The sequence below is a fragment of the Lepidothrix coronata genome, unplaced genomic scaffold, assembly GCF_001604755.1.
Source record: "Lepidothrix coronata isolate B3197 unplaced genomic scaffold, Lepidothrix_coronata-1.0 Scaffold11, whole genome shotgun sequence".
NCBI lineage: Eukaryota > Metazoa > Chordata > Aves > Passeriformes > Pipridae > Lepidothrix > Lepidothrix coronata.
The window spans coordinates 992,762-1,013,875 of record NW_016690191.1 but is presented as its reverse complement, the minus strand read 5'-3'; the positions used below and the strand labels follow the sequence as shown (position 1 = coordinate 1,013,875).

Genomic DNA, 21,114 nt, shown 5'->3' with positions numbered 1-21,114 from the left:
CAAAATCCCTCCAGTTCAGTTACCCATAAAAAGCCAATTTAATTCTGTGAGTAATTAAACTCTATGTGTGACAGATATTAGGGAAAGATGATCAAGAAATGGAATCATTCAGGACCAAACATACAGAGGGCTGGTATGAAACAAAAGTGACTTAATAACCTCATGGCAACAACAAGCTCACATGCAGCAGGCATCTGACTTTTCAGCTGAAAACAGGCTACTCAAATCCTTCGAATTATGAAAAAGTAGCTCTATCCTCTTATAATAATTTATTTGGAAAAAGAATTATTGATACAGAAACTATTAAATAACAACCATTTCATAAAATGTATCAACATTATCCAAGGAAAAAAAAATCCTAACTAGCTAGATAAGACATTGCTCCAAAGGGTAGTAACACCTCCCACCAGACAGTCAGTCAAGCAACAGTAACATGTGAAATTATTGCTAATGTAGTAATTCAGTTTATCTAATTATTCCTTTAGTAGGCAGTGAGAGTAAACTAAAAAAAAACAGAAGAAAATAAATCCCACAGGTGACTCATAAACTGCACACAGAAAATTGTTTGGAGAGGGTTAAAGGTGCATGTCACTGTAATGGAGACATGAAGTACCTGGTGAGCCACAGAGCCCAGATCCCACAGGTCCTACAGCAGGAGCTGTAGGAGGCCAGAGACAATTACATCAGATTGCTCTGGCTGGGAAGTTCCAGGGCAAAGGCAACTGTTTAAAACAGCATCCTCACCAAAAGCAGCCCATCTCTAGCAGGATCAGCCGTCTTCACCACCTCTTCAACAGGCCACCAACGCCGGCCCAAATAAACTGCCAAGACTACAACAAGAAAAAAACAGGGGAACACGTTACCTGCAGATACAAAGTAGGTTCTGAACCTTTCCACCAGCAGCCTCAGATCTACTCCTCCTTCCAGCTGACTGCAGTTTGATCTGCTGTGAGACAGCAGAACAATCGTATTTCAGTTTCTCCTCCACATCCCTTGCTCCAATTTTCAGTACCACACAAGGCATGAAGGGAAGGTAATTTTTCTCAGGAATTGATGTGACTTCAGTGTGACAACGTGCATGCCACATGAACAAAGCAATTCCTGCATAATAATAAGTTCAGTAGCAGAGTAGGTTTGAGTGGCATTTGGGACAGAGGAGCTACCTGGCTAAAGGTTAGTGTTTTGAAGGTTCTTTCAGACCTTCCCCTGCCCACACACATATATTTGCATATATTTGAGTGCCCACATTTGCACTCATGCAAGTCAAACACAAAAGTTCTCATATCTGTTTTATCAAACAGCTCTCTATGTGACTGAATTTCTCTCTCTCTGTACCTCTGGAGTACAGACTCCTAAATCACAGACAGATATTCACAGAGTTTCAAAATGCACACAGAGAGGTTTCTATCAACAAAGGACAGACAAATACACACATAAATAAGATACACTTTGCCCTGAAGCAAAAGCGTATGATCAACCTACGTAAGTCAGGTCCTCACGTAGGTGCCATGCAAAACTTGCACCCCACTTCTTCTCATCCTTCCTCAATTTTTCACATATGCAGGAACAAGTACTTAAACCCTACTCCTACATGTTCATCTACAGAATTTGTTGCCTGCCAATAGATTTACCAGAAAAATACTGAAGCAGCAACAGCGACACTGAAATTACTCCCAAGCCCTGTTAAGAAAGAAAAGTTTTGACATGGGGTCATTTCAAAGGATAGAGAAAAGATTTTAAGGGTTTAGATGAGGTTTTAGAATAAACACAGAAGTCTCATCATTTATGACCACAAACACGTCAAAGAAAATATTTCAGCAAGAAGAACTTTTATTGTCTGCACAGTGGTGACATTCACCTCACGAAAGCACATGGCCACAATTTCAGGATTGCTCAAGAACACCAGTATCTTTACTACGATCAAATTGGGCAGCTAGCATGCCCATTTTTAGACAAAAAGATAATATATAATACAGGAAGTATATGGCCAAGAACAGCACAGGGCTCACACCTCTTGAGTCCTAAGACAGCTCCATCAACTGGCTCTCAAATCCACCCAACAAAGGACAAACACAAGAAAGTTCAAACCCATCTATGAGTTAGAGACAAATTCACACACAAGGAAGTGAAGTGACTTTGAGGACAGGGTTCATCATTTACCTGTTTTAGCTCCAGGTTATACAAATGTCACCAATGCACACAGGTTGGTTTCCTTTTTTCCTTCAGCCTCTATTGCTCCCACTGGCTTTAAGGCTTAGCTAACTTATATTCCAAATAAATTATTAAAGCATGTGCCAGAAAGCATCACACTTTGTGCACTGGGTTAACAAGGAAGGAGCACTGCACGCAAGGGCAGATGCCTGTTTACAGCACCAGATTCAATTCATTAAATATTATGCACTTACTTGCATGGGAGTTTCATACCCTTTGTGTGATGGATTCAATCTGTTCCCTCAAACCCTTCCCTCTGCTTTCAAATGCAGCAGCCACTGCTCCATTACACATCCATGAAACATGCAGCTACAAAGGGAGCTGAGTCACACAAAGGGGACATTACAGGCCAAATGCTGACTTTAATGAGAGCTGCACAGAGGTTTGGCACACAGCTCAGACATACAAGACACACAGTAAAGGTCAGAGAAGTTTAAAAAGGCTTTGAGGAAAATAGGAAGATGCATAACCATGTTGGAAGGAGTTACTTTTATAGAACATTTACTGTGCTATTCAATAATTTAAATGTATGGAAGGGAACACTAGTTGACATAGCAACTGTCACATCACATTACTTGAGCAACCTTATCTATATGGATGCCTTCCTTGAAGGAAAAACATTTCTCCAGATTTCACACAAACATATGTACTTCGCTTTTTGTTATCATTTTTCAAGTCAACATCTGGTCTGCAGTTAAATCCATCCATGCTTCCCCATACTCTCATTTTCATTTTATAATCAACTTGGAGGAGCACTATTTCAAATGCGAACATGATTTGTGAGACCACATGTTCCTTCTCTTTTCCCAGTCCTGCTGTTCTTTCCAAGACATTGGGTTACGTTCACCTGATCATGAGAGATTGAGTTGTTGCCAACACACATCACCTGAACCCTGTGAATCACCACGTACATGATTACAATGACCTTGCAACTGTAAGACTTGATGTGCTTGATCTTGCACTTGCAAGACCAGGTGAAGTGGATCAAGTCCAAAGCATTTCAGGTCACAATTAATGGAGTTTATACATGCTCAGGTGGGTGGTTTGCCCTGGAAGCCCCAGCTTGCTAAACCTCAGTACTTTCATCACTTGCAGTCAGACATACTCAGTGTTGCAAGATGCACACGATTCCACAGCACAGGGGTATTTGGAACCCAGTACTGAGCTGAATTAGGCACTGAGAATAATGCAATTGTGATTATGAAAGGTCTCCTTTTGCTAGGCAAACATGGATCCCTTCCCAACTCAGGCCTGGATTAGATTTTTACTTCCAAATGTTCCCACACTGGTATGCAACTATTTGAATGAAATGTGCACATCAGGACTCTACAAAGAGAGTAAAGAAATAAAAATAAAGCAACATCCAGCTTGGTCCTTCTTTTTCCCCTGCCTTATCTGAACTGCTGAAACACATCCCTCAATCCCAAGCTAAATAAAGGCAACAATATATAGGAAAGATGTAATTTGAGTTTAATAAATATAGAATTTACCACTTCTTTATCTTAGATAAAGTGATCTTTACCCTAATTCTGACAGTATTTCAAATTGATGGCACACTTACAGAAGTTGGTTTTGCCAGATTTCCACATTGGAAGGAGGATGGTAAATCACTCCAACAAGCAGTTCCATGCAACCAGGCCTAGGTGAGCTCTGATACTGGAGATCCTACATCAAACCGTGTTCTGCAGCTGGGTCCTGTCTTTAAAATGCAATAAGAGCATTTTCCTCTCTTTCCTAAGAGTTTTGTCTAAATAAATATGCTAAAGCTTGGGAGGCAGGCAGATGCTGCAGGAATGGCAGCCACTCAAGTACCTCAGATTATCTTTCCTGCAACCAGCTACATGGTCTTCTATAATTCAAGTTTTACTCAGTGATTTGTGGCAAATGTCTTGTGATAAATGTTCCAAGGCATCTAACAGTTATTGTGAATTATTATATACAGCACACAGAAAATGCCACAATAAGGTATGTTTATTTAGTGTTATAAAGATGTTAATCACCCATGTTATGCTCTGTAGGCTCTTACAATACAATTTACATTCTCATAAAAATTTCTATACAGATATACTAACAGAACACAGCACTCAGCCCATCAAAAATAAATTAAAAATGCTTCCAACCAAGACCAAGTCCTATGGAAAAGCTGCCATACCCATTTTCTCTTTGAAATATGCAGATCATTTCAGACCACAAGCTACACATCAACTTCTGGACAACCCATGTGATCAAGATCATCAGATATAAAGCTCAGTGGTGGAATACACCCCTCTTTAACCCATGTTCAAGAATTAAATGCCATCAAACTGAAACACCGTACGTGGGGACAACCAGGAAATCTGCTTCTAGAAGCACCCCTGGTATGAAAGAAAACTAAAATGCAGAGGCAGTGGACAGGTAGAGAAGAGAAGAGATCAACATACACACACATCTCAGCAGGCTTTAGAGAACTCATGGAAATATATTAAAAATCATCTAACAAAAACAAAAATCACATCGAATTTGATGTGTGTAGGAAGGCTGGCCACATGTTTACAGCACATAGAATCCAGAAACAAAGAACTTCCAGTAAAAATCCTTTAAATCATACTTTTAGAAGGAAATATTAAAAGCCAGGTAATGTAGGCCTTATTTAAATAATTAGACCTTACTGAGCTCTCTGTTTCTGTGACTATGGGCTGGTAACTTAAGCTGAAGTTTTGCAAGGGGGTCACAGCAGTCAGTCAAGCTGTTGTTTATAATATAATAAGGTGTTTATTCTGCCAGGTTTAAGCTTTTAATGAGGACAGCTATCATGTAATTTAGGCTCCAACATGGACTTGTTTGACTTGTTCCTCTGAGAAATCATTTTCCTTATATGCATGTATCTCATTAATACTTGTTGTTCCTAATATTATGAGATCATTTAACTGAAGAGCTGTGCTAAATGCACTTTCACCTGCATTTATTTAATAATTCTTTATTTTTGCCTTGTAGTTACAGATCCCAATTCCTCTTGTGCAGCCTGAACTAACTCACTGCTGTTTTCAACTACATTCCTTTGAATATGAGTCAGGAGGTGTGAACAACTGCACTCAGAGAAAGTCTGGCCTCCAGTGTAGACACTTCTCTCCTTTATCACACCAGTGCCTGTATGTCTCTTCAGGAAAATATTAATGGAATATATAAATTAATAGCAGGAAAGGAAGTCAACATCAACAGTTTTAGAGGGACCAGAAAGTCTTTTGACTACATTTGTAACTTGGGAAGGTCTCCTACCTTCAACTGTGTGAATCATAACCCATTAGCAAATGTCCAATTGGAATCGTATGTAGGAGCTGGGAAACTGCAGAGTTCACCTCCAACCACAGATGATTTTAATCTGCTTTTTGTTCTTCTGAAGAAATTTCCTGGTTATGGGGTTTGGACTGAACAATGAACACTTACTTAGAGTAACAGAACCTGTTCTGGGAGTGCAAGATCATTACCTGACACACTTCAGAACTGAACACAGAGCGCCAAACTTTGTGCCTTGCCTTTGTTCTGTTATTAAGAATACTGGCTAGTAAGGCCTTTCAGGCATAATTTATGGCTTATCCTTTAAAAAGAAAGTATACTTTTAAAGACAGATGTCATTAGTTTGCTGCCACATTTGGAAGCTGAAAGTTTAAGAAGCTTCATGTGTTCTGCATTTCCTAAGCGACACAATGGGTCAATGCAAAGGTTCATGTCTCCATTGTAGATGCTCCAAAAATTCCACAGCCCACTGCTTCACAACAGCTCCAACACTCCTCATCTAATCTGTGCACCAGCAGATACTCCTCACACACCAATACTGCAAATAAAAGGCAATTAAACCTAGGACTGAAGACAATATCATAAATAAAAAAAAAATATACAGATAAGAATGAGTAAGAAGCAATACAATTTCATAGCTGTATTTTATTGCTTAAGGATTTCAGAATTCTATCCAAACTACAATGTACATCATCCTGAATTAGAAAAATATTACCCCAATCGAATAAAGTCAGAAAGAGTAACAGATTTTTCCAAGGTGATTTTTCTCCTACCAGCAGAGAATTTATGCACAGAATTTAAAAGCTCTGATTGTCAATTTTTCCTTCTAATCAGCAGCTCATCATCACAAATCCTTGATAGGTAAACTGAATCCACTTCACATTCAAAACAAAACCCAGAATATTTAAATGTATAAACAAACAGATCATCTTAAAAGTAAAGAAAGTACAACTACTCAAATTTCAAAATATTTTGACCAATTCTAACCTGTCTCTTTATCCTTTGGATCAGTTAACAGCAACAGTTTGCAAGTAGGATTATTTCGGTAGAGGGGGACAAAACACACACAGGAATCTTCAAGTTTAACCTAAAAAACAAACAAGCCCTGTAGCTGTTTGTACTCCAAAGCTCACCAGAAGTATTTCATGTATCAGATGCACTTACAATATGTTTTATTGACATGCAGGGTACAAACTCAGCTCAACACCCTCTCAATCCTCAACTTCAAGGCACTGAAACATATATAATACTCTAATATTATCCATAAGTAATGTTAATTTAAAAGAAATCAAGCTACTGAAGTTTAGCAAAGCCCTTAATGCTGACTTGCTGTGGTTAGTCCATAACCTGGCTTTGAACAGCTACACGCAGACAAATGGTGTTATGAAAGTCCAGACACATCAAATGAAAACAAATACAACTTGCACTTCTTACAGCATCCTCCAGCTGAGCACTTGTGGTGTTTTGCAAACAATGAATTAAGCCTCGGGGTACAGGGAGTATCAAAGCATTAGGGCAGTGCCTGGGCAGTTTATCTGCAAGGCACAGGGAGGGTGGATAATTGGCACAAGGTAGTTAAGTTGAAGGCAAAGCTAAAATCAAAATGCAGCTCTCAAGCTTTTGGTCTTAGACTACATGATGTGACACATAAACACAAAATTACTGTGCTCAAACAGCTCTATATGCATAGAAATGACGATTTCCATATGAATATTGCAAATGCTGTCATGTAAGTTTAGGTACAGGCAAAGAGTGTGCATGACTTAGCACAGTATGTACTGTACTTTCCAAAATCTGGTCCATTGTGTATGTGTGGGTGTGCCTCTCTCTCTAATTGCACCCATTTGTCAGTTTGCTATGAAACTCAAATCATTCATGTGATACATTTAATATTTCTTGGTGCACGGAAAGAGTATGAATATGGATTATTCAGGATAACAACTTTAAATTGAAACCACTGTTTGCTGGTTTATGGGTGCCAGAATCTTGGAATCATCTCTGCAAACACTGGACTCCAGGAAAAAAAAACCTGTAAACTGCTTGAAAACTGTATTCATGAGCTTGCCTAAATCTCAGTATGTTCTGGGGATTCAGTCACTCTTTGCACACTTCAAACATAACAGCATCAATGTCACTATGGCACCTGGGAGCATTACCATAATTAAAAGGCCAGGACTACTCCCAATGCTGTTATTTTGTTTGATAAGGTAATGTGCACTTTCACAGGTGTTAACAACACCAGCAGGAGCCAAGCATAGCTCTGTGTGTGGCTGCTGCCAACATGCTCCCATCCTGACTTGCAACAATCCTGGCTATTTGTGTCCTGAATGCCTGACCAAGCCATACCCAAAAGGAGTTCTGTGACCCGAGCAAGGGGGACTGACAGCCACTTAACTCCTGCTAAATAATTATTCACACTTGCCAGTCCTGCCACTTGAAACCTGCTTTAATTCAGATGCAGAGGGGGAAAAAAAAAGCAGCTTGATAATGCAGTATTCAAACACCAAAATCCTCATCCTCCAGGTTGCAGGTATATAACAGACATTGTCAGCTGGGATGTTCACTGGGAATGGAAGCTTCACCTTATTATATTTAATTCATTTTTAATTACAAAATATCAACATTCTTTGAGCTATTTATTATAGAGTATAAGGAAAAAGACAATACAGCAAGAACATTAGCATCACTTGTGCCCTTGACTAGCTGTCTGACTGCAGATTAGATTAGACCTGAATTAAATGAATGCAAAGAGAAATGTGTTGCTATGAGACTCAAATCAGTCATGTGATATATTTAAGGGCTGGTGACAAGCCACAAAAGCAAAGACAGTTGTGAATCAAAAGCCCTAAGTCCACCTTTAACTGCTCTCACCGTGTGTAGCCACTGCAGGAACACACACACAGCACTGTCGGGATTTTAACTTCCCCTCCCGTCTAATGGAGCAGCAAATGAGCTTCCAAAAGTACAACCAGGCACGAAAGGCCGAGGTAAGGACACAGAAGCCCTAAACTGGGGGATCTTTGCATTTTCAGGTCTGTTTGTATTTAACCCTACAAGGTCCACTAGAGGGCATTAAAAGAGTATTTAAACCCAGTTACATTCCCAGTTCAAGCCGAAGCTGAACCCACCTGGAGCAGCATTTTTCTGGAAACTACTACATATCCTATTCCTAAACTGCAGAAAACCCACACTATTGCAAACATTTATTTCACCTAATCCAATTTCTGCTTTTACAGTACAATAACAGGTAGCCCAACACACCTTTTATGATCTAGAATGAAAGGTTTCATAGGTTGACTGATGTAAAAATTTTTAATAGGCCTGTTCAGTCACCTGCATTCCCCCAGGTGGCTTAGGAATGGACCCTAAAGCATTGGCACCTATAGGATTTATGCTGATCAGAATTCCTTCGGGAGAAACCATAGCCAAAATTATCAATATAAGTATTGGAAAGAATGGAAACAAACAATGGGCTGTGTCACAATACCTGTGTAAACTGCACAAGAGATGGAATAACAGAGCTGCACCACAGCATAAATCTCGACCAACTTACTTTTGATCCAGTCCTGTAAGGAGGCAGGTCAAGATGCAAAGTTCACCTAAGTACTCCAAACCCTCTTCCAGTTGAAGCTCATCTCTCATTTACAGCATGCAAACTATGAAATAATGCAGGATTTGATGATTTTAAGAGATCTGCAATCCAGCCACACCAGTTTACCCCTGTTCACAGACAATGAGCACAACCAACAAACTAATTTCCAAGTATCGAACTTGCAGTATGAAAAACATCAGCCTAATACCTCTTGTCCTCCAGGGATGGAAAAAACATCAGCAGTGGGCAATGATTTCTTCAAGAGTTTTTCATAATATGTTTGAGCATCTCCTTGCAGAACCTCTGGATCTTCTGCTATTGTATCAACCAAGCAAAGGCAACCTGTAGTTAAAATAAAACACAAGATGTTTTGACTTTTTAAATGAACTAAGAAGCATGAGTTTCAAAACCCCAGTTTCCCCAGGAGCTGCTTGGTGTAGCTGGGGCCTTAATGATCTCATTAGAGCCTTTTGGATAATCCTAGTCTAAAACAGTAATGCTGGTAAAAAATTAACAGTATGTTATTTAACTCTTGACATGCAATTTTACAAAGGAGATCTATGACAGCATCAAATCAGTTTTGTCTCCTTTGAATTCAACAAGCAGAGTCTCAAATTTCTCTAGGTGTAAGTAAATTGCTTTAAAGCTGGAAGAGGGAAAAAAACCCTTCAAAACATAGCCTAAGTCCAAAAATATAACAGGGAAAGAATTCCAAGGATTCCACTCTTTCTTGGAAGTCTGCCCCTTTATGGGTCAGTTGTAGATCATTAGGTTTTTATTTCTCTTTTTTGAGTAACTTCAATTGGGCACTTTCACATCAGCAAAAGAATGTAAAAAATATTAAAATACACACACAAGACTTCCCAAAATAGTAACATCCTCTTTTATGCAACATAACTTTTAATCCATGTGATTCAATGCCAAAGGGTATTTGTTAATTGCATGCAAACAAAAACCTCACACATCTCATGCCTGTTACTTAAATGCAAAGTCCCACTTGGTGTTCCTGAAGAACCAATAACCTCCTCCTGATCTAACAAACCTGTCTGGTGGCTCATCACCAGCCCAAGAGAAAGAACATAAGAAATGTGTTGCTGTCCAAATGGTGTCCTGCCAGTCTTCCATCACAGGAAGGAAACAGCTTTCAATCAACCAGCTACACCTGCAGCTCTTGTAAGCCCAAAACTGAGGACAAAATCCTCTCCCACACTGCTGTAGTTGGAATCTTAGTTCTGAATGCTCCATTTTTAATCATGGTTTGGCCTCACACAGCAGCTCCTGTGGCTCAAGTGAAATGTGAAAGAACTGCACAGTAAGTGCAAAATAAATGGCTGAGACAACAAAGAGTGTTGTAAGAACCACTGCAAGAATATCTATATCAAGATTCAGAAATTATGAATCATAAAAGTACCATATTGAAAATGATGAAAATGATACTTTTCCACATAAAAGTAGGGGCAAGGGATTTGTAGTGCCAGTTCAGACTATTCATCCATGGTCCCACCATTCTCCCTCCAGCAGTGATCTGCATCTGATTTCTCAGCAAAGGGTAAGAAACTGCAGCTGATAATTCACCACTACACAGCACTGCTTAAAATGCTTTAAACACTATTTTCCTGCCCTTTGCAGGCAATCAGCTTCTATCCTGAGGCTTGACAGCAAAGCTATGTATTCAGAATGCTGAACAGAAGCTACTCTGTAAATGCGTTTCGTGGCATGTTTGTATGTGACAAAATGGGAGAGAAAAGAGCATTGCAACACTGGCAAGTTGGGTCACATTATAAAATCCCAGGCAGTCCTTAGGAGGGTTTCTTCTGCAGAAAGTGTGTACTGTGCAACACCACCAAGCAAAGAAGTCATGTGAGGAGAGAAAATAAAGAATATTATTAAAAACTTTGGTAATTCACAAAAGTAAATCTACTAGTAAATTAATTCTTTGCAAAAGAGCAGCACGCAAGACTTAAGTTCAGCACAAAGAAAAACATTTGCCATGCTAATAAATACTGCTCATGAGGTGCAGCTCACAAGGCTCCCTCCTGCCACGGCTCAGCCAATGCAGCTTCACAGCACAGTCATTTTCTGCTCCCTGAACAAAGCAACTGGTGCCTTCAGGGTCACATGAACCTCCTGGTACAGAACATGCTTGTACTCTAAGGCAACAGTGACCATCTGAAGGACAAAATTAGGTTACAAATTAAATATTGAGGCCTTAGAGAAAACTTCTGATGAACTTACCATCAATACAGCTTTGCACAGAAGTAATCTTTTTCTCTAAAATACGTTTACAGATTTCCAGTTGTCTTTCCTGTGCAACACACTGAAAAGGCCCAAGTGAGTCAGGAGCACATACTCCAATAAAGGGGAAATCAAAAATTTTTTCATGAAGAAAATTAATGTCTCAGCCTCTGTGTGTAAGGGGAGGAGGGAAAGTGAGGTTCCTTTAGGAACAATATGGAGCAGAAGTCTCACTTTAGGTCCCCTGGAGTGTTCTCAAGAAGTCAGTGGAGCTAAGGCTGGCTTTGGTGAACATCCCCCCAAACCTGCACACACATGCACATACCATTCATACCATTCAGCTGCCACAGGCAGGAGAAAAATCACTTGTCTGAATTTTTTTGAAATGAACTAATGTGTTTCCCAGTACAAAGTGACAAAATAATATTTGCACTGGTGTGCATGTCCCTTTTACACCTTGTTTTTGTATACAGAAACACAAAAACCCCCTCAAAGTCTATACATAATTGTTGTTATTAAGCATTTGACTAAATCAATAATAATTGCTGTCTAACAGGATGTTATAAAGGTTCCTAAAGAAAATGTAAAATAATTTAACTTCACTTTAAAATAAAAGCAGTGCTGTTCTCCCATGAGTGCTTCAGTCTGAGGACCCCACCAGCATCTTGGGATAGCAAAATCACCAAGTTCCAAGGAAAGCTCTTTAACTTAATTGGAATGACAGGATTTTATTTGAATTTGCTCTTCCCCAGCAGCAACAAAAGAGCACATGGTGGCAGGCAGTGTGCCAGGCCCCTGCCAGCACTCCTTGGACGGGCACTGCTCACAAAGGGTTACCCCGAGCAGGGGAAGGAGTCATAAAAGGGGCCTCTCTCTGCAGCCACAGAGGAGGGACCATAAACCATAAGGAGGGTAAATTTAGAACGGGAGGCCTCCTGCATGAGAGAGATTCCTGACAGTGCCACTGCAGAGGCTGAGACCTTAAACAGCCAAAGCTGGTAAACAAGGTCAAGGCACCATCGGGCGAAGGGTTCACAGACAGACACTGGGCTTTGTCTCTCCCAGGGCATCCAGGGCAGAGGAGGTGGAAGGGTGTGCAATTCCACCGGGAAAACCTACCTAGAGGTGAATAAATGAGAAACCCGAAGGAGCATGCTTCCATTTCAAGCATGCAGAATAGATTTTAAAGCAAAAACAAGCAGTGCATCTGCTTCTCCTCTCTTTTGTTTCCATGGAGCAGCCTGGGCCACGTTCTCAAGTGAGGATGTGCAAGTACATCTCCTCTCACTACAGTGATCTGTCATCAATTTGACTGGGAATCTCATTTTTAAAGTGAAAAGCTTTTAATAGCTTAAACCAGCTATAAAAACAAGCAGCACTGACCATAGCATTCAGTCATCTTCAGGAGATTCTACCCTCCAGCACCTCTAAGCAACTCAGCCTAAAACATCATGCAACTCTGACAATAAGGCATAAACCAAGGCCCCTGTTTCAGTCCTGATCCCTAAACTCAGCTTTTCCTATACCCATTGCTATTCCATCTCTGATCTCCTCCAGAAGAGAGAGCTGAATTTCATGGGGATTTCATCAAGTGGACAAATATCCTCCTTGAGAGGTTAAAGTAAAAATTTTACATCACTTAGGACCCAAAAAGATCAATATGTGGGAATCCATATATATCTAATTAACATGCATATGGTCTGCATCAGGTAGATAAATAACAAATGCAATCACAAAATGGGAGACAATACTTTAAACTAGAAATAATTTTTGTAGATTAAAGACAGACTTCCATCATTACAGATTCAGCAAGAATTTCTTTCTACCAGATAAAGTAAGCAGGAAATATTTTTCCATGGGCAAAAGAATTTATGCTCAACACAACAGAAAACACATGGTGCACACAGTTGTATGTGAAATTCAACAAGTGAAACTGCAGACTGCTGAAATACCTGAAGGTGAAGGATATGCTTCCATCTAATCAGATATTCTGAAGATTCTTCTTGATGGTCCTTTTATATCCCCTGCAACTAAACCCTGTGCCATAACAGAAAGAATTGAACTAGAATACAGATAATCACAGACTTACCTCATTAATATAATGCTACAGCAATTCAAATAACCATTACATCCCTCAAGCTCTCTTTCACTAGACCAGTCATTTTAATATCAATGTATTATTTTTACTGTTTTGCCATTATCTAACAAACCAGTTACAACTTGGGACAATCAACTCTGTCTCATCGTAAAGATGCTTTAAATAGTCATTCAAGTTTCAAATTAGTAGGTACTGCCAATACACTTGTTATTTTTGACCATGAAGCCAATGCAAAATTTATTAAACAAGAGATATTTCATGGAATCATGGAATGGTTTGGATTGGAAGGGATTGTAAAGATCATCTTGTTCCAATCCCCTGCCATGGGCAGGGACACCTTTCACTAGACCAGGTTACTCAAAGCTCCATCCAACCTGGCCTTTGACACTCCCAGGGATGAGGGATATTTCCTTCCACTCTTAAGAATATTCCATTCCTGCATTCATGTGTAGCTAATTAAGACTGTTTCCTTAAGCCAACAAAGTTGGGGATGCAGTTTTTCCCAGCCCAGACACACCACTGGGTTGATTAGATGCACTGAGGTATTGCTGGTACTCCCAGGAAAGGAGGACTTGTTGAAATGCCCATTACAGAGATTTGTAAGGGCACTCAGGATGCAGCCAGATTGTAAAGCAAAATACATCAACCTCACCGTAGATGAAGCATGAAAAGTGTTATGTCTGAAGTGAATTAATCATTTATCCTACAACTACTTTTTCGTGTTCTACAAACACAGAGGAGGATATTACATGCATCCATTAGGAACTGTATGTTTACAGAAGAGCCATCAGCCACCACAGGATTTGTATCTGGACTTTGTACATTTGTGCAAATCTGTGCATAATTTTACATGCAAAAATATGAAAAACGCCTCAGTCATATTTCTAGGGGTGCAGGGACAAGACAGATTAAAAAAACTTAACATTTCTAACTTTCAAGTTTCATTATTTTTTAAGTCACTTTTGCCATGTCTAATGTTCACAATAGCAGCACTGGCTTTGTTCACTGGCTTTATTTTCATGCCAATATATTTCACAATAACAAAAAAAACCAACCCAAAAAACAACTTCAGCAGGTTTTCAGTGTCTCTGACAGTACTGTGAGTTTTTTTTGTCCAAGAAATATTTTCCCTTTTTTTCTTTTTAAATCAAAACCCACTTTGCAATACGAGACGAACATGTGGACCAAGACAAAATGACAGCATATCGTGTCACTATTTAGGAGGGAGCGTTCTGGCAATTAAACCACACAACTGAGCCCAGAACTCTTAAGATTTATTCTTAACACAGGTGTGGTTTTGTGGCCCCTACCAAACCATCTTCTGCCTGGTTTCTTAGCAGTTAAGTGCGTGTCTCATCCACCACTTCAAAAAGGTGTGACCTCCTTATCAGTGTCTTTGGAGTCACAACATAAAAAGACAAAGATGTAACATAAATTGTTCTCTGTTCTCCTGTGGACTGTCACTGCCACACCATGGCAGCACAACCAGGACAATGGCTAGGATCCAATGATAAGGGGGTTTTTGCCCTTCTAAATCACACACCCATAACTGAAGTGCTGTCCCTTACCCTCTGTGTTAAACAGAATTGCTTCCCATCAGCTCCCCTCCTTTCCTTCCCATGAGCTTGAACAGCTCTGTGCATGTGGTTATCATTAGACATCCACATTTGTTTAACCTTCCAAAGGAAGGAAGAGGTCCTTGGCACGTTCCTGGGAGCACACGCACAACCTGACTCTCATATCCTGCATTTAATTGAGCAAATACATGTCAAAAACCCAAGTTCCAGTGCAAGTGAAACCTCAGCATCATAACAAAGTGTGGTGGAAATGCAGCCAGTGGGCAAGGCCGTGGTGTGGGATCTGCCCAACAAGGCAAGGCAGCTCTTACCACGTGCTGCCCATCATTAATGAAAGCAAAGTTCTTCCCCACTGTGTTGCTTTTCCCCATTATTAACAGAGCAATCACTCCTGGAATATAAAGGATGGAAAAGAAGCCTTGGTGCTACCAGGTTTCTTTGTTTCAATCCAAAAATGCCATTTATATATTACTTCCTATCCTATCACAACTCAAATGGCAAGAAGGGCTTCAGAACACCAAATATAAGTTTCTGTCTGCAAATAATTTTCTGCTGTGGAATCAATAACTGAAGGCAGAAGAGAAAAAAATAATCCTAATCCCATTCCCAATTATGAAATCAAACATTAAATAGATGAGTTCAGATGTAGCTATACATGGCACTACTACAAATTTTGTCCCTCAAATGTCAGGCATCCCAAATGCAGGATGCCATCCTGTGTTAGACATCACATTCCCACTAATATATTTTTACTACTTATTTCAGAAAAGAGAAGAAAAAAGCTTTAAGCACACACATATCTTTAGCAGGATGTAGATGAGAAAAGGCTCTGAAAAATGTCGAACACCTTCAACTTCCACTCGCTTCAATGCGCTCTGAAGGCCCTCAGAACATTCTGTTAGCAGGGTCTATAAAACATGTGCTATTTATTTTCCAAAACTTCAAGTAATCCACAATTTATGAAATGGAAAAAAAAAATTAGGCAAGGGAATTAAATAACTGATTTAATTATTTAGCTCTTTTTGGACAAACACCTGGATGAAACTATTTAAAATGTTTTCAAGGCTGGAAAAGCAAGTGCATACTAAAGGGATATTTCCTCCACTCTAACCTGCAGTACTCCTATAATGAAAGTTCCAAAACCAGGTTCCAACTCTTATCTATTTTTCCTCAGATGGATCTTCAGCAGTGTAACTACTTACAAAAACAAAGCCACGTCCAACTCACAGTACAGATAAATTAAAATACATCTGTGTAAACAGGCTAGCCCCGTCCTATTACACACAGAATGCACATCTGGGATGGCATGTTTAGCACAAAGTTCTAACCTCATGTAATTGAAAAAAGATGAGGAATTATGGCCCAGGAACAGACTTTACAACTAAAAACTGCAGCATTCTGTTAAACCATGGAAGTGCTACCAGCTGTGGCTATGACATATCAGGAATTCATACTTCTGCATATTTAACTTTCTTATTCAGAGAGCTTAGATGTAAAAAAGAAAGAAGGGGCTTACAGAATAATTCAGAAAAAAATATAATGCTGGAGAAAACGGGACACTCAAAATTGTAATTAATTAAGGCTTTAAGGTTCATGTTCACATCAGGTTTTTCTCAAGGAAATTCCACTGATTCACTGGGATTTCTGCTAATACCTCTGAATTTGTGAACATCAGCACTGAGTTCTTAATAAACACTGGTTTTTACACAATCAAGAAACGGGCAGAAATGTTCCTGGAAAAGTCTAACTTTGATTACTGAAGGCAGAGATGCGGATTTTTGGAATCACAGGATGGTTTGGGTTGGAAGGGACCCTAAAGACCATCTCATTCCAACCCCCTGCCATAGGCAAGGACACCTTCCACGAGACCAGGTTGCTCCAAGTCCCATCCAACCTGGTCTTGAACACTTCCTGGGATGGGGCAGCCACAGCTTCTCTGGGCAATCTGTTCCAAATTTGTCTTTTCTTGCACAGGTAAGCAAAAAAAAAAAATCTAAGTTTGTCAACTTAATTATTTGCCTCTCCCCTAAACAAAATAAAACATACAAGAAAAATACACAAGTTTTCCAGAACAACTGGAAAGAGGCTAACTTGAAAGGAAAATGACAGCAAAGATTCTGTGAAGAGCAGCAGAGCTTTTATGAATCTCAAGTTCAAATGTAAATAGTGGCAATTCAATCCTTGCCAAAGATGGAAGATGGAAAGGAGAATGCACTGATCAAAAGTCATCCTGTAACTTAAGGGAAAAGAGGAAGACAATGACTCCCATAGTCATAAACAAGGAATAGTGAAATGGCAGGAAATGACAACTGAGTTTGGCAAATGGTCTACACAAGGATGATTTCATCCCATGGGGAGAAGCCAGACAGACTGACAGGACAGTTTCAGAAAACTGCTGCATTTTAATAATTTAAAATTATTACTGAAACACCCACTGTCACCACCTGGCATCAGGGCTCAAATTTAAGTACCACATAAAACACATTTTCCTATTACTACCATCACTAAAAGCAGGTGTGAGAAACCCAAGGTGATACCACACAAACTACAGCAGTGTGTGGCACACCAGGAGTACCTGAAAGCTCTGCTACCAGAAAGGAAAACATTCCCAAATAAAACAAAGCAGTGATGAAAATATGAGACAACTGTCTAGATATTCAGATACCAGCTTCAAATACCACATCATTTGAGTTGCAAATACTTTACATCTGACAGGCCTACTGCTCCCCACCAGCAGAGAGCACAAGTCTGCCTAAGAAAGCCCAGCAGCCTTTCTCCAAATTACTTGCAACGAGCAATTTGTCCAGCCAGAATAATCTCAAAATAAAGCAATTATTTTGAGGGGGGGAAAAAAGGAAAGAAAGACACAAACAAACAAATCCCTTCCCCCAGTAATCCCAACTTTGCTGAATTTATTATGTGGCTGCAAATTAATATGTCACCTGCACCAGCTATCACAAGGTTGTCTCAGAAGTTCCTTTATTAAACAGCTGCAAGTAGTGGAGTAAATGTGTAAACATCTCACTTGCCTCTCCGTGCCATTGTGTCAGCTATTCTACATGTCTTTGAAGGTGCTCCAAAATCAGCATGGCTCTGCTTTTCCCTTTTTCTCCTTTTGGGAGGAGGAAAAAGCAGAGCAGGAAGAACAGGCTGGCAACAGGGGGATAGCTCTGTGCTCGCTGTGCTCTTGACAGCGAGGCTGCGAGTGTTCAAATTCAGTTTACACGGGCTCTTCTGTAAGGACAAAAGAAACCACTGCTGGTGGTTAAAAATGCAAAAGGTTTTGATTGCAATGGCTTGAAAATAAGCCAAAGATATGACTAGGGGGAAAAACACAGCAAGGCAGCTATGACCAGAATGGAAGAAACAAGGAAAAACACATGGCTCGACTTCAGAGCAGAAAATTGACTTAGGCTTTGCATAAACGACAGCATACCTCCAAGCCTGCCTGATCCACAGTCTGCCTGGAATGGGAACATGTAGGCTAAAAGCAGAGCCTATTAAAAGGCATAATGTTTCTAAACGGCATCTGTTACATACTAATAAGCATTACTTAAAGGACACAGGCCTTAAATTGCTACCATGCACTTATCTGAAACTGCTGCAAGGCAATCGTTACCCAAATGTCACATGACACCATGGGAATCTGAATAATAGAAAATGTTTTTATTTCCTTTGGCTCGGAATCATTACGCAGGAAAAAAACATGGAGGCCCTTTCTGAGATTCTGAAACCGTGCAACTTCGCAGGAACGAAGCGCCAGCGAGAATTACACCGGCAGAGCCATTTGCCATCTGTTGTCAGTAATGCCAGAAAGACCAGCCACCAGGCAGAGGTTTCAAAGGTTACAAACACAACGTTTTTAAGCACCCACAGACCTCTCTGTAAGCGAGCAGGACCCACTTTAACTACAGACATGTGGGACCTGAGGGTCTGCCAATCGTTTTGCAAAGACAACATTCCAGAGCAGCGAATTGCAAAGGGTTTGGAAGTCTCTCAGTATGCAACCTTTCCACCATGTGGAAAATACATGCCAGCCTGTTCACGTAGGTTCTTATAACATGCTCACAACCAGGATGCCTGCACACCTCCCACTTGCAAATTGAAACCAGTTAGACTTTCTCTTGTGCTGTTTGTTTTCCCAAACTTTCCCCTCAAGGGAAGGAGTGTGTTCACTGAAGTGCTATTATGGAAAAGGGCTCTGGTTTGTTTGCTGGGTTCTGGACTGTATTTTTTTCTTTGGGGGGAAGTATTTAGGATTTTGTTTCCTGATTTCTTTTCTTTCCAGACCACAACTACATATTTGTGCTAAAGAAAGCAAGGTTTTGGTAACTTGCTTTACCTGTGGCAATGACAGCCCTTACCTCTTACATACACACACCCCTCAGTCTGAATAAAATTCTGCCTGTTCCATCCATGAGATCTAAGTTCCACTATGGTTGTTCATCAGTCTCATTTTAGAGCTTTGAGTAGCTTTTCTAGATGCAGAGACCACATTTATGATGGTAGTGCCTATGCAATACCTGAATTTTGTGGTTCCATTTTTCAAGCTGTTGACCTCCTGCCTATAAACTGATTAACATGGATTTCATGGAGGGCAGGGAGATTTCCATCTTCCTCGAGAGACAGATGGAAATTTAAGACTTCATTAATGCAATTGCTAAACTAGATGTACAGGTTTCTCAACCTGTAACTATTTCTCAGGCTCCAGAGGTATATATACATGATTACTCACTGAATGTCCTTCCTGGCCTTTCTGTTGTATAGTTAAACACATACAAATCTGACTTCTGAAACGTTCTGAATCAAAAAGAATTTCTGAGGAGGCTCAATCTAAAACAAGAACCTCAAGTTCTAGGTCAACAGTTGCCCTGCTTCTCAACAGCAAGGTCTGCCTAGGACTTATAAGGGAGCTTAGAAACCTGGAAGTGTAAACAACCTTTCCCTGTGAAAAACAGTTACAGATACAGCCCTCAAGACTGAGCTGTAGCATCTCAATTATAGCACAACACGAAATGTTGTTCATTTGTACAAGACCTAATGGTTGACTCCAACATGCTCTTCAAGCCTGCTGTACACTCAACTTTCTTATTATTAAAGATAGGTATATCCAACTAAATAACTATGCCAAAACTCAGACAATACCCAGAAACAACATCAGCTGTCCCAAAAGAGGAAGGGGATGGAAGAACAACTATTCTAAGCATTCAATTTGAGAGTAATGAAAAAGTCAGGGAAAAACGCAGACTGAAGTGCCCAACAATACAATGTTTGTTTGGACATGAAAAACCAAATCCCATTCATCTATTTTATTTAAAAACATCAGTAGAATTGAAAGCCTTCCAAAGAAAAAAAAAATAGCATTATTACAAATGTTTGACTTCCATAAGTGGTTGATAGCAGGGAAAAAATAGAGCAATCTGACGGAGGCACATTTAGCCATGAGCAGCAAGAGGAACTAATGAACAACATCATTATTTTACTGAAGGGGATGAAGTAGGTGCTTTAGACAAATGGCAGCAACTTAAAATGTGTTTCAGAAGATAAATTCACTTTCTCTCCATTTACCTGCTAGCGTGACAAATTAAGAAAGAGCAGGAGGGAAGGCAGTGCGAAAGCTAACTGAGGTGATGCAATGGGCCCTTATCCAAACAAGTGCGTGAGCAGAGATTCTTGGAAGTCCTCCTAGTCAAATATAAACCCAGAACACTGCACACGCCAAACTCCTTTGGAAATCCACGGTGGAGCACGTGCAGAAGATCCACCTGTGCTGAAATCAGGTCCCTTACGAGGCACTGGGAGCAGGGCCATTCGGGAACTGATGGAACATCTGTTCATCTCAAAGCAGTGCAAGCCCAGCAGGTACTGAGGGGCTGAGCAGCGCTTTGCCCACTGCCGGAAACACCAGCAAATTAACTTCTCCTGGTTGTGAGGAGATGAGCAGAGTGTGGCTTTTTTCAAAAAATATATCGGTTTCCATGTACTTCTTGTTCTGCTGTCAGCTCACCAACAGCAAAAAAAAGGTTTTACTGAATAGTTTTTAAAGAAAGTGTATTATATACTTTGTATACAGTATATACATATATAATATTTTATAGTGTAGCATGCATACTGCTCTGTAGCATACA

At 40.0% G+C, this 21,114-nt stretch overlaps 1 protein-coding gene across 6 annotated transcripts in view; it reads right to left on the bottom strand.

The window, feature by feature from the left end:
• The window catches only part of FAM169B (family with sequence similarity 169 member B), a 42,491-nt gene that overhangs the window by 15,091 nt on the left and 6,286 nt on the right, over positions 1-21,114 (bottom strand). For 3 of the 6 annotated variants that reach the window (XM_017805043.1, XM_017805042.1, XM_017805044.1), the window contains 3 exons: positions 9,285-9,418; positions 6,472-6,571; positions 745-830 (listed from right to left, as the gene is read on the bottom strand). In XM_017805043.1, coding sequence (XP_017660532.1) covers positions 745-830; positions 6,472-6,571; positions 9,285-9,418 — 320 coding nt within the window. Of the gene's footprint in view, positions 1-744; positions 831-6,471; positions 6,572-8,971; positions 9,036-9,284; positions 9,419-13,263; positions 13,349-21,114 lie in introns of those variants that run through there. The other 3 variants (XM_017805046.1, XM_017805045.1, XM_017805047.1) reach the window with 2 other exon arrangements.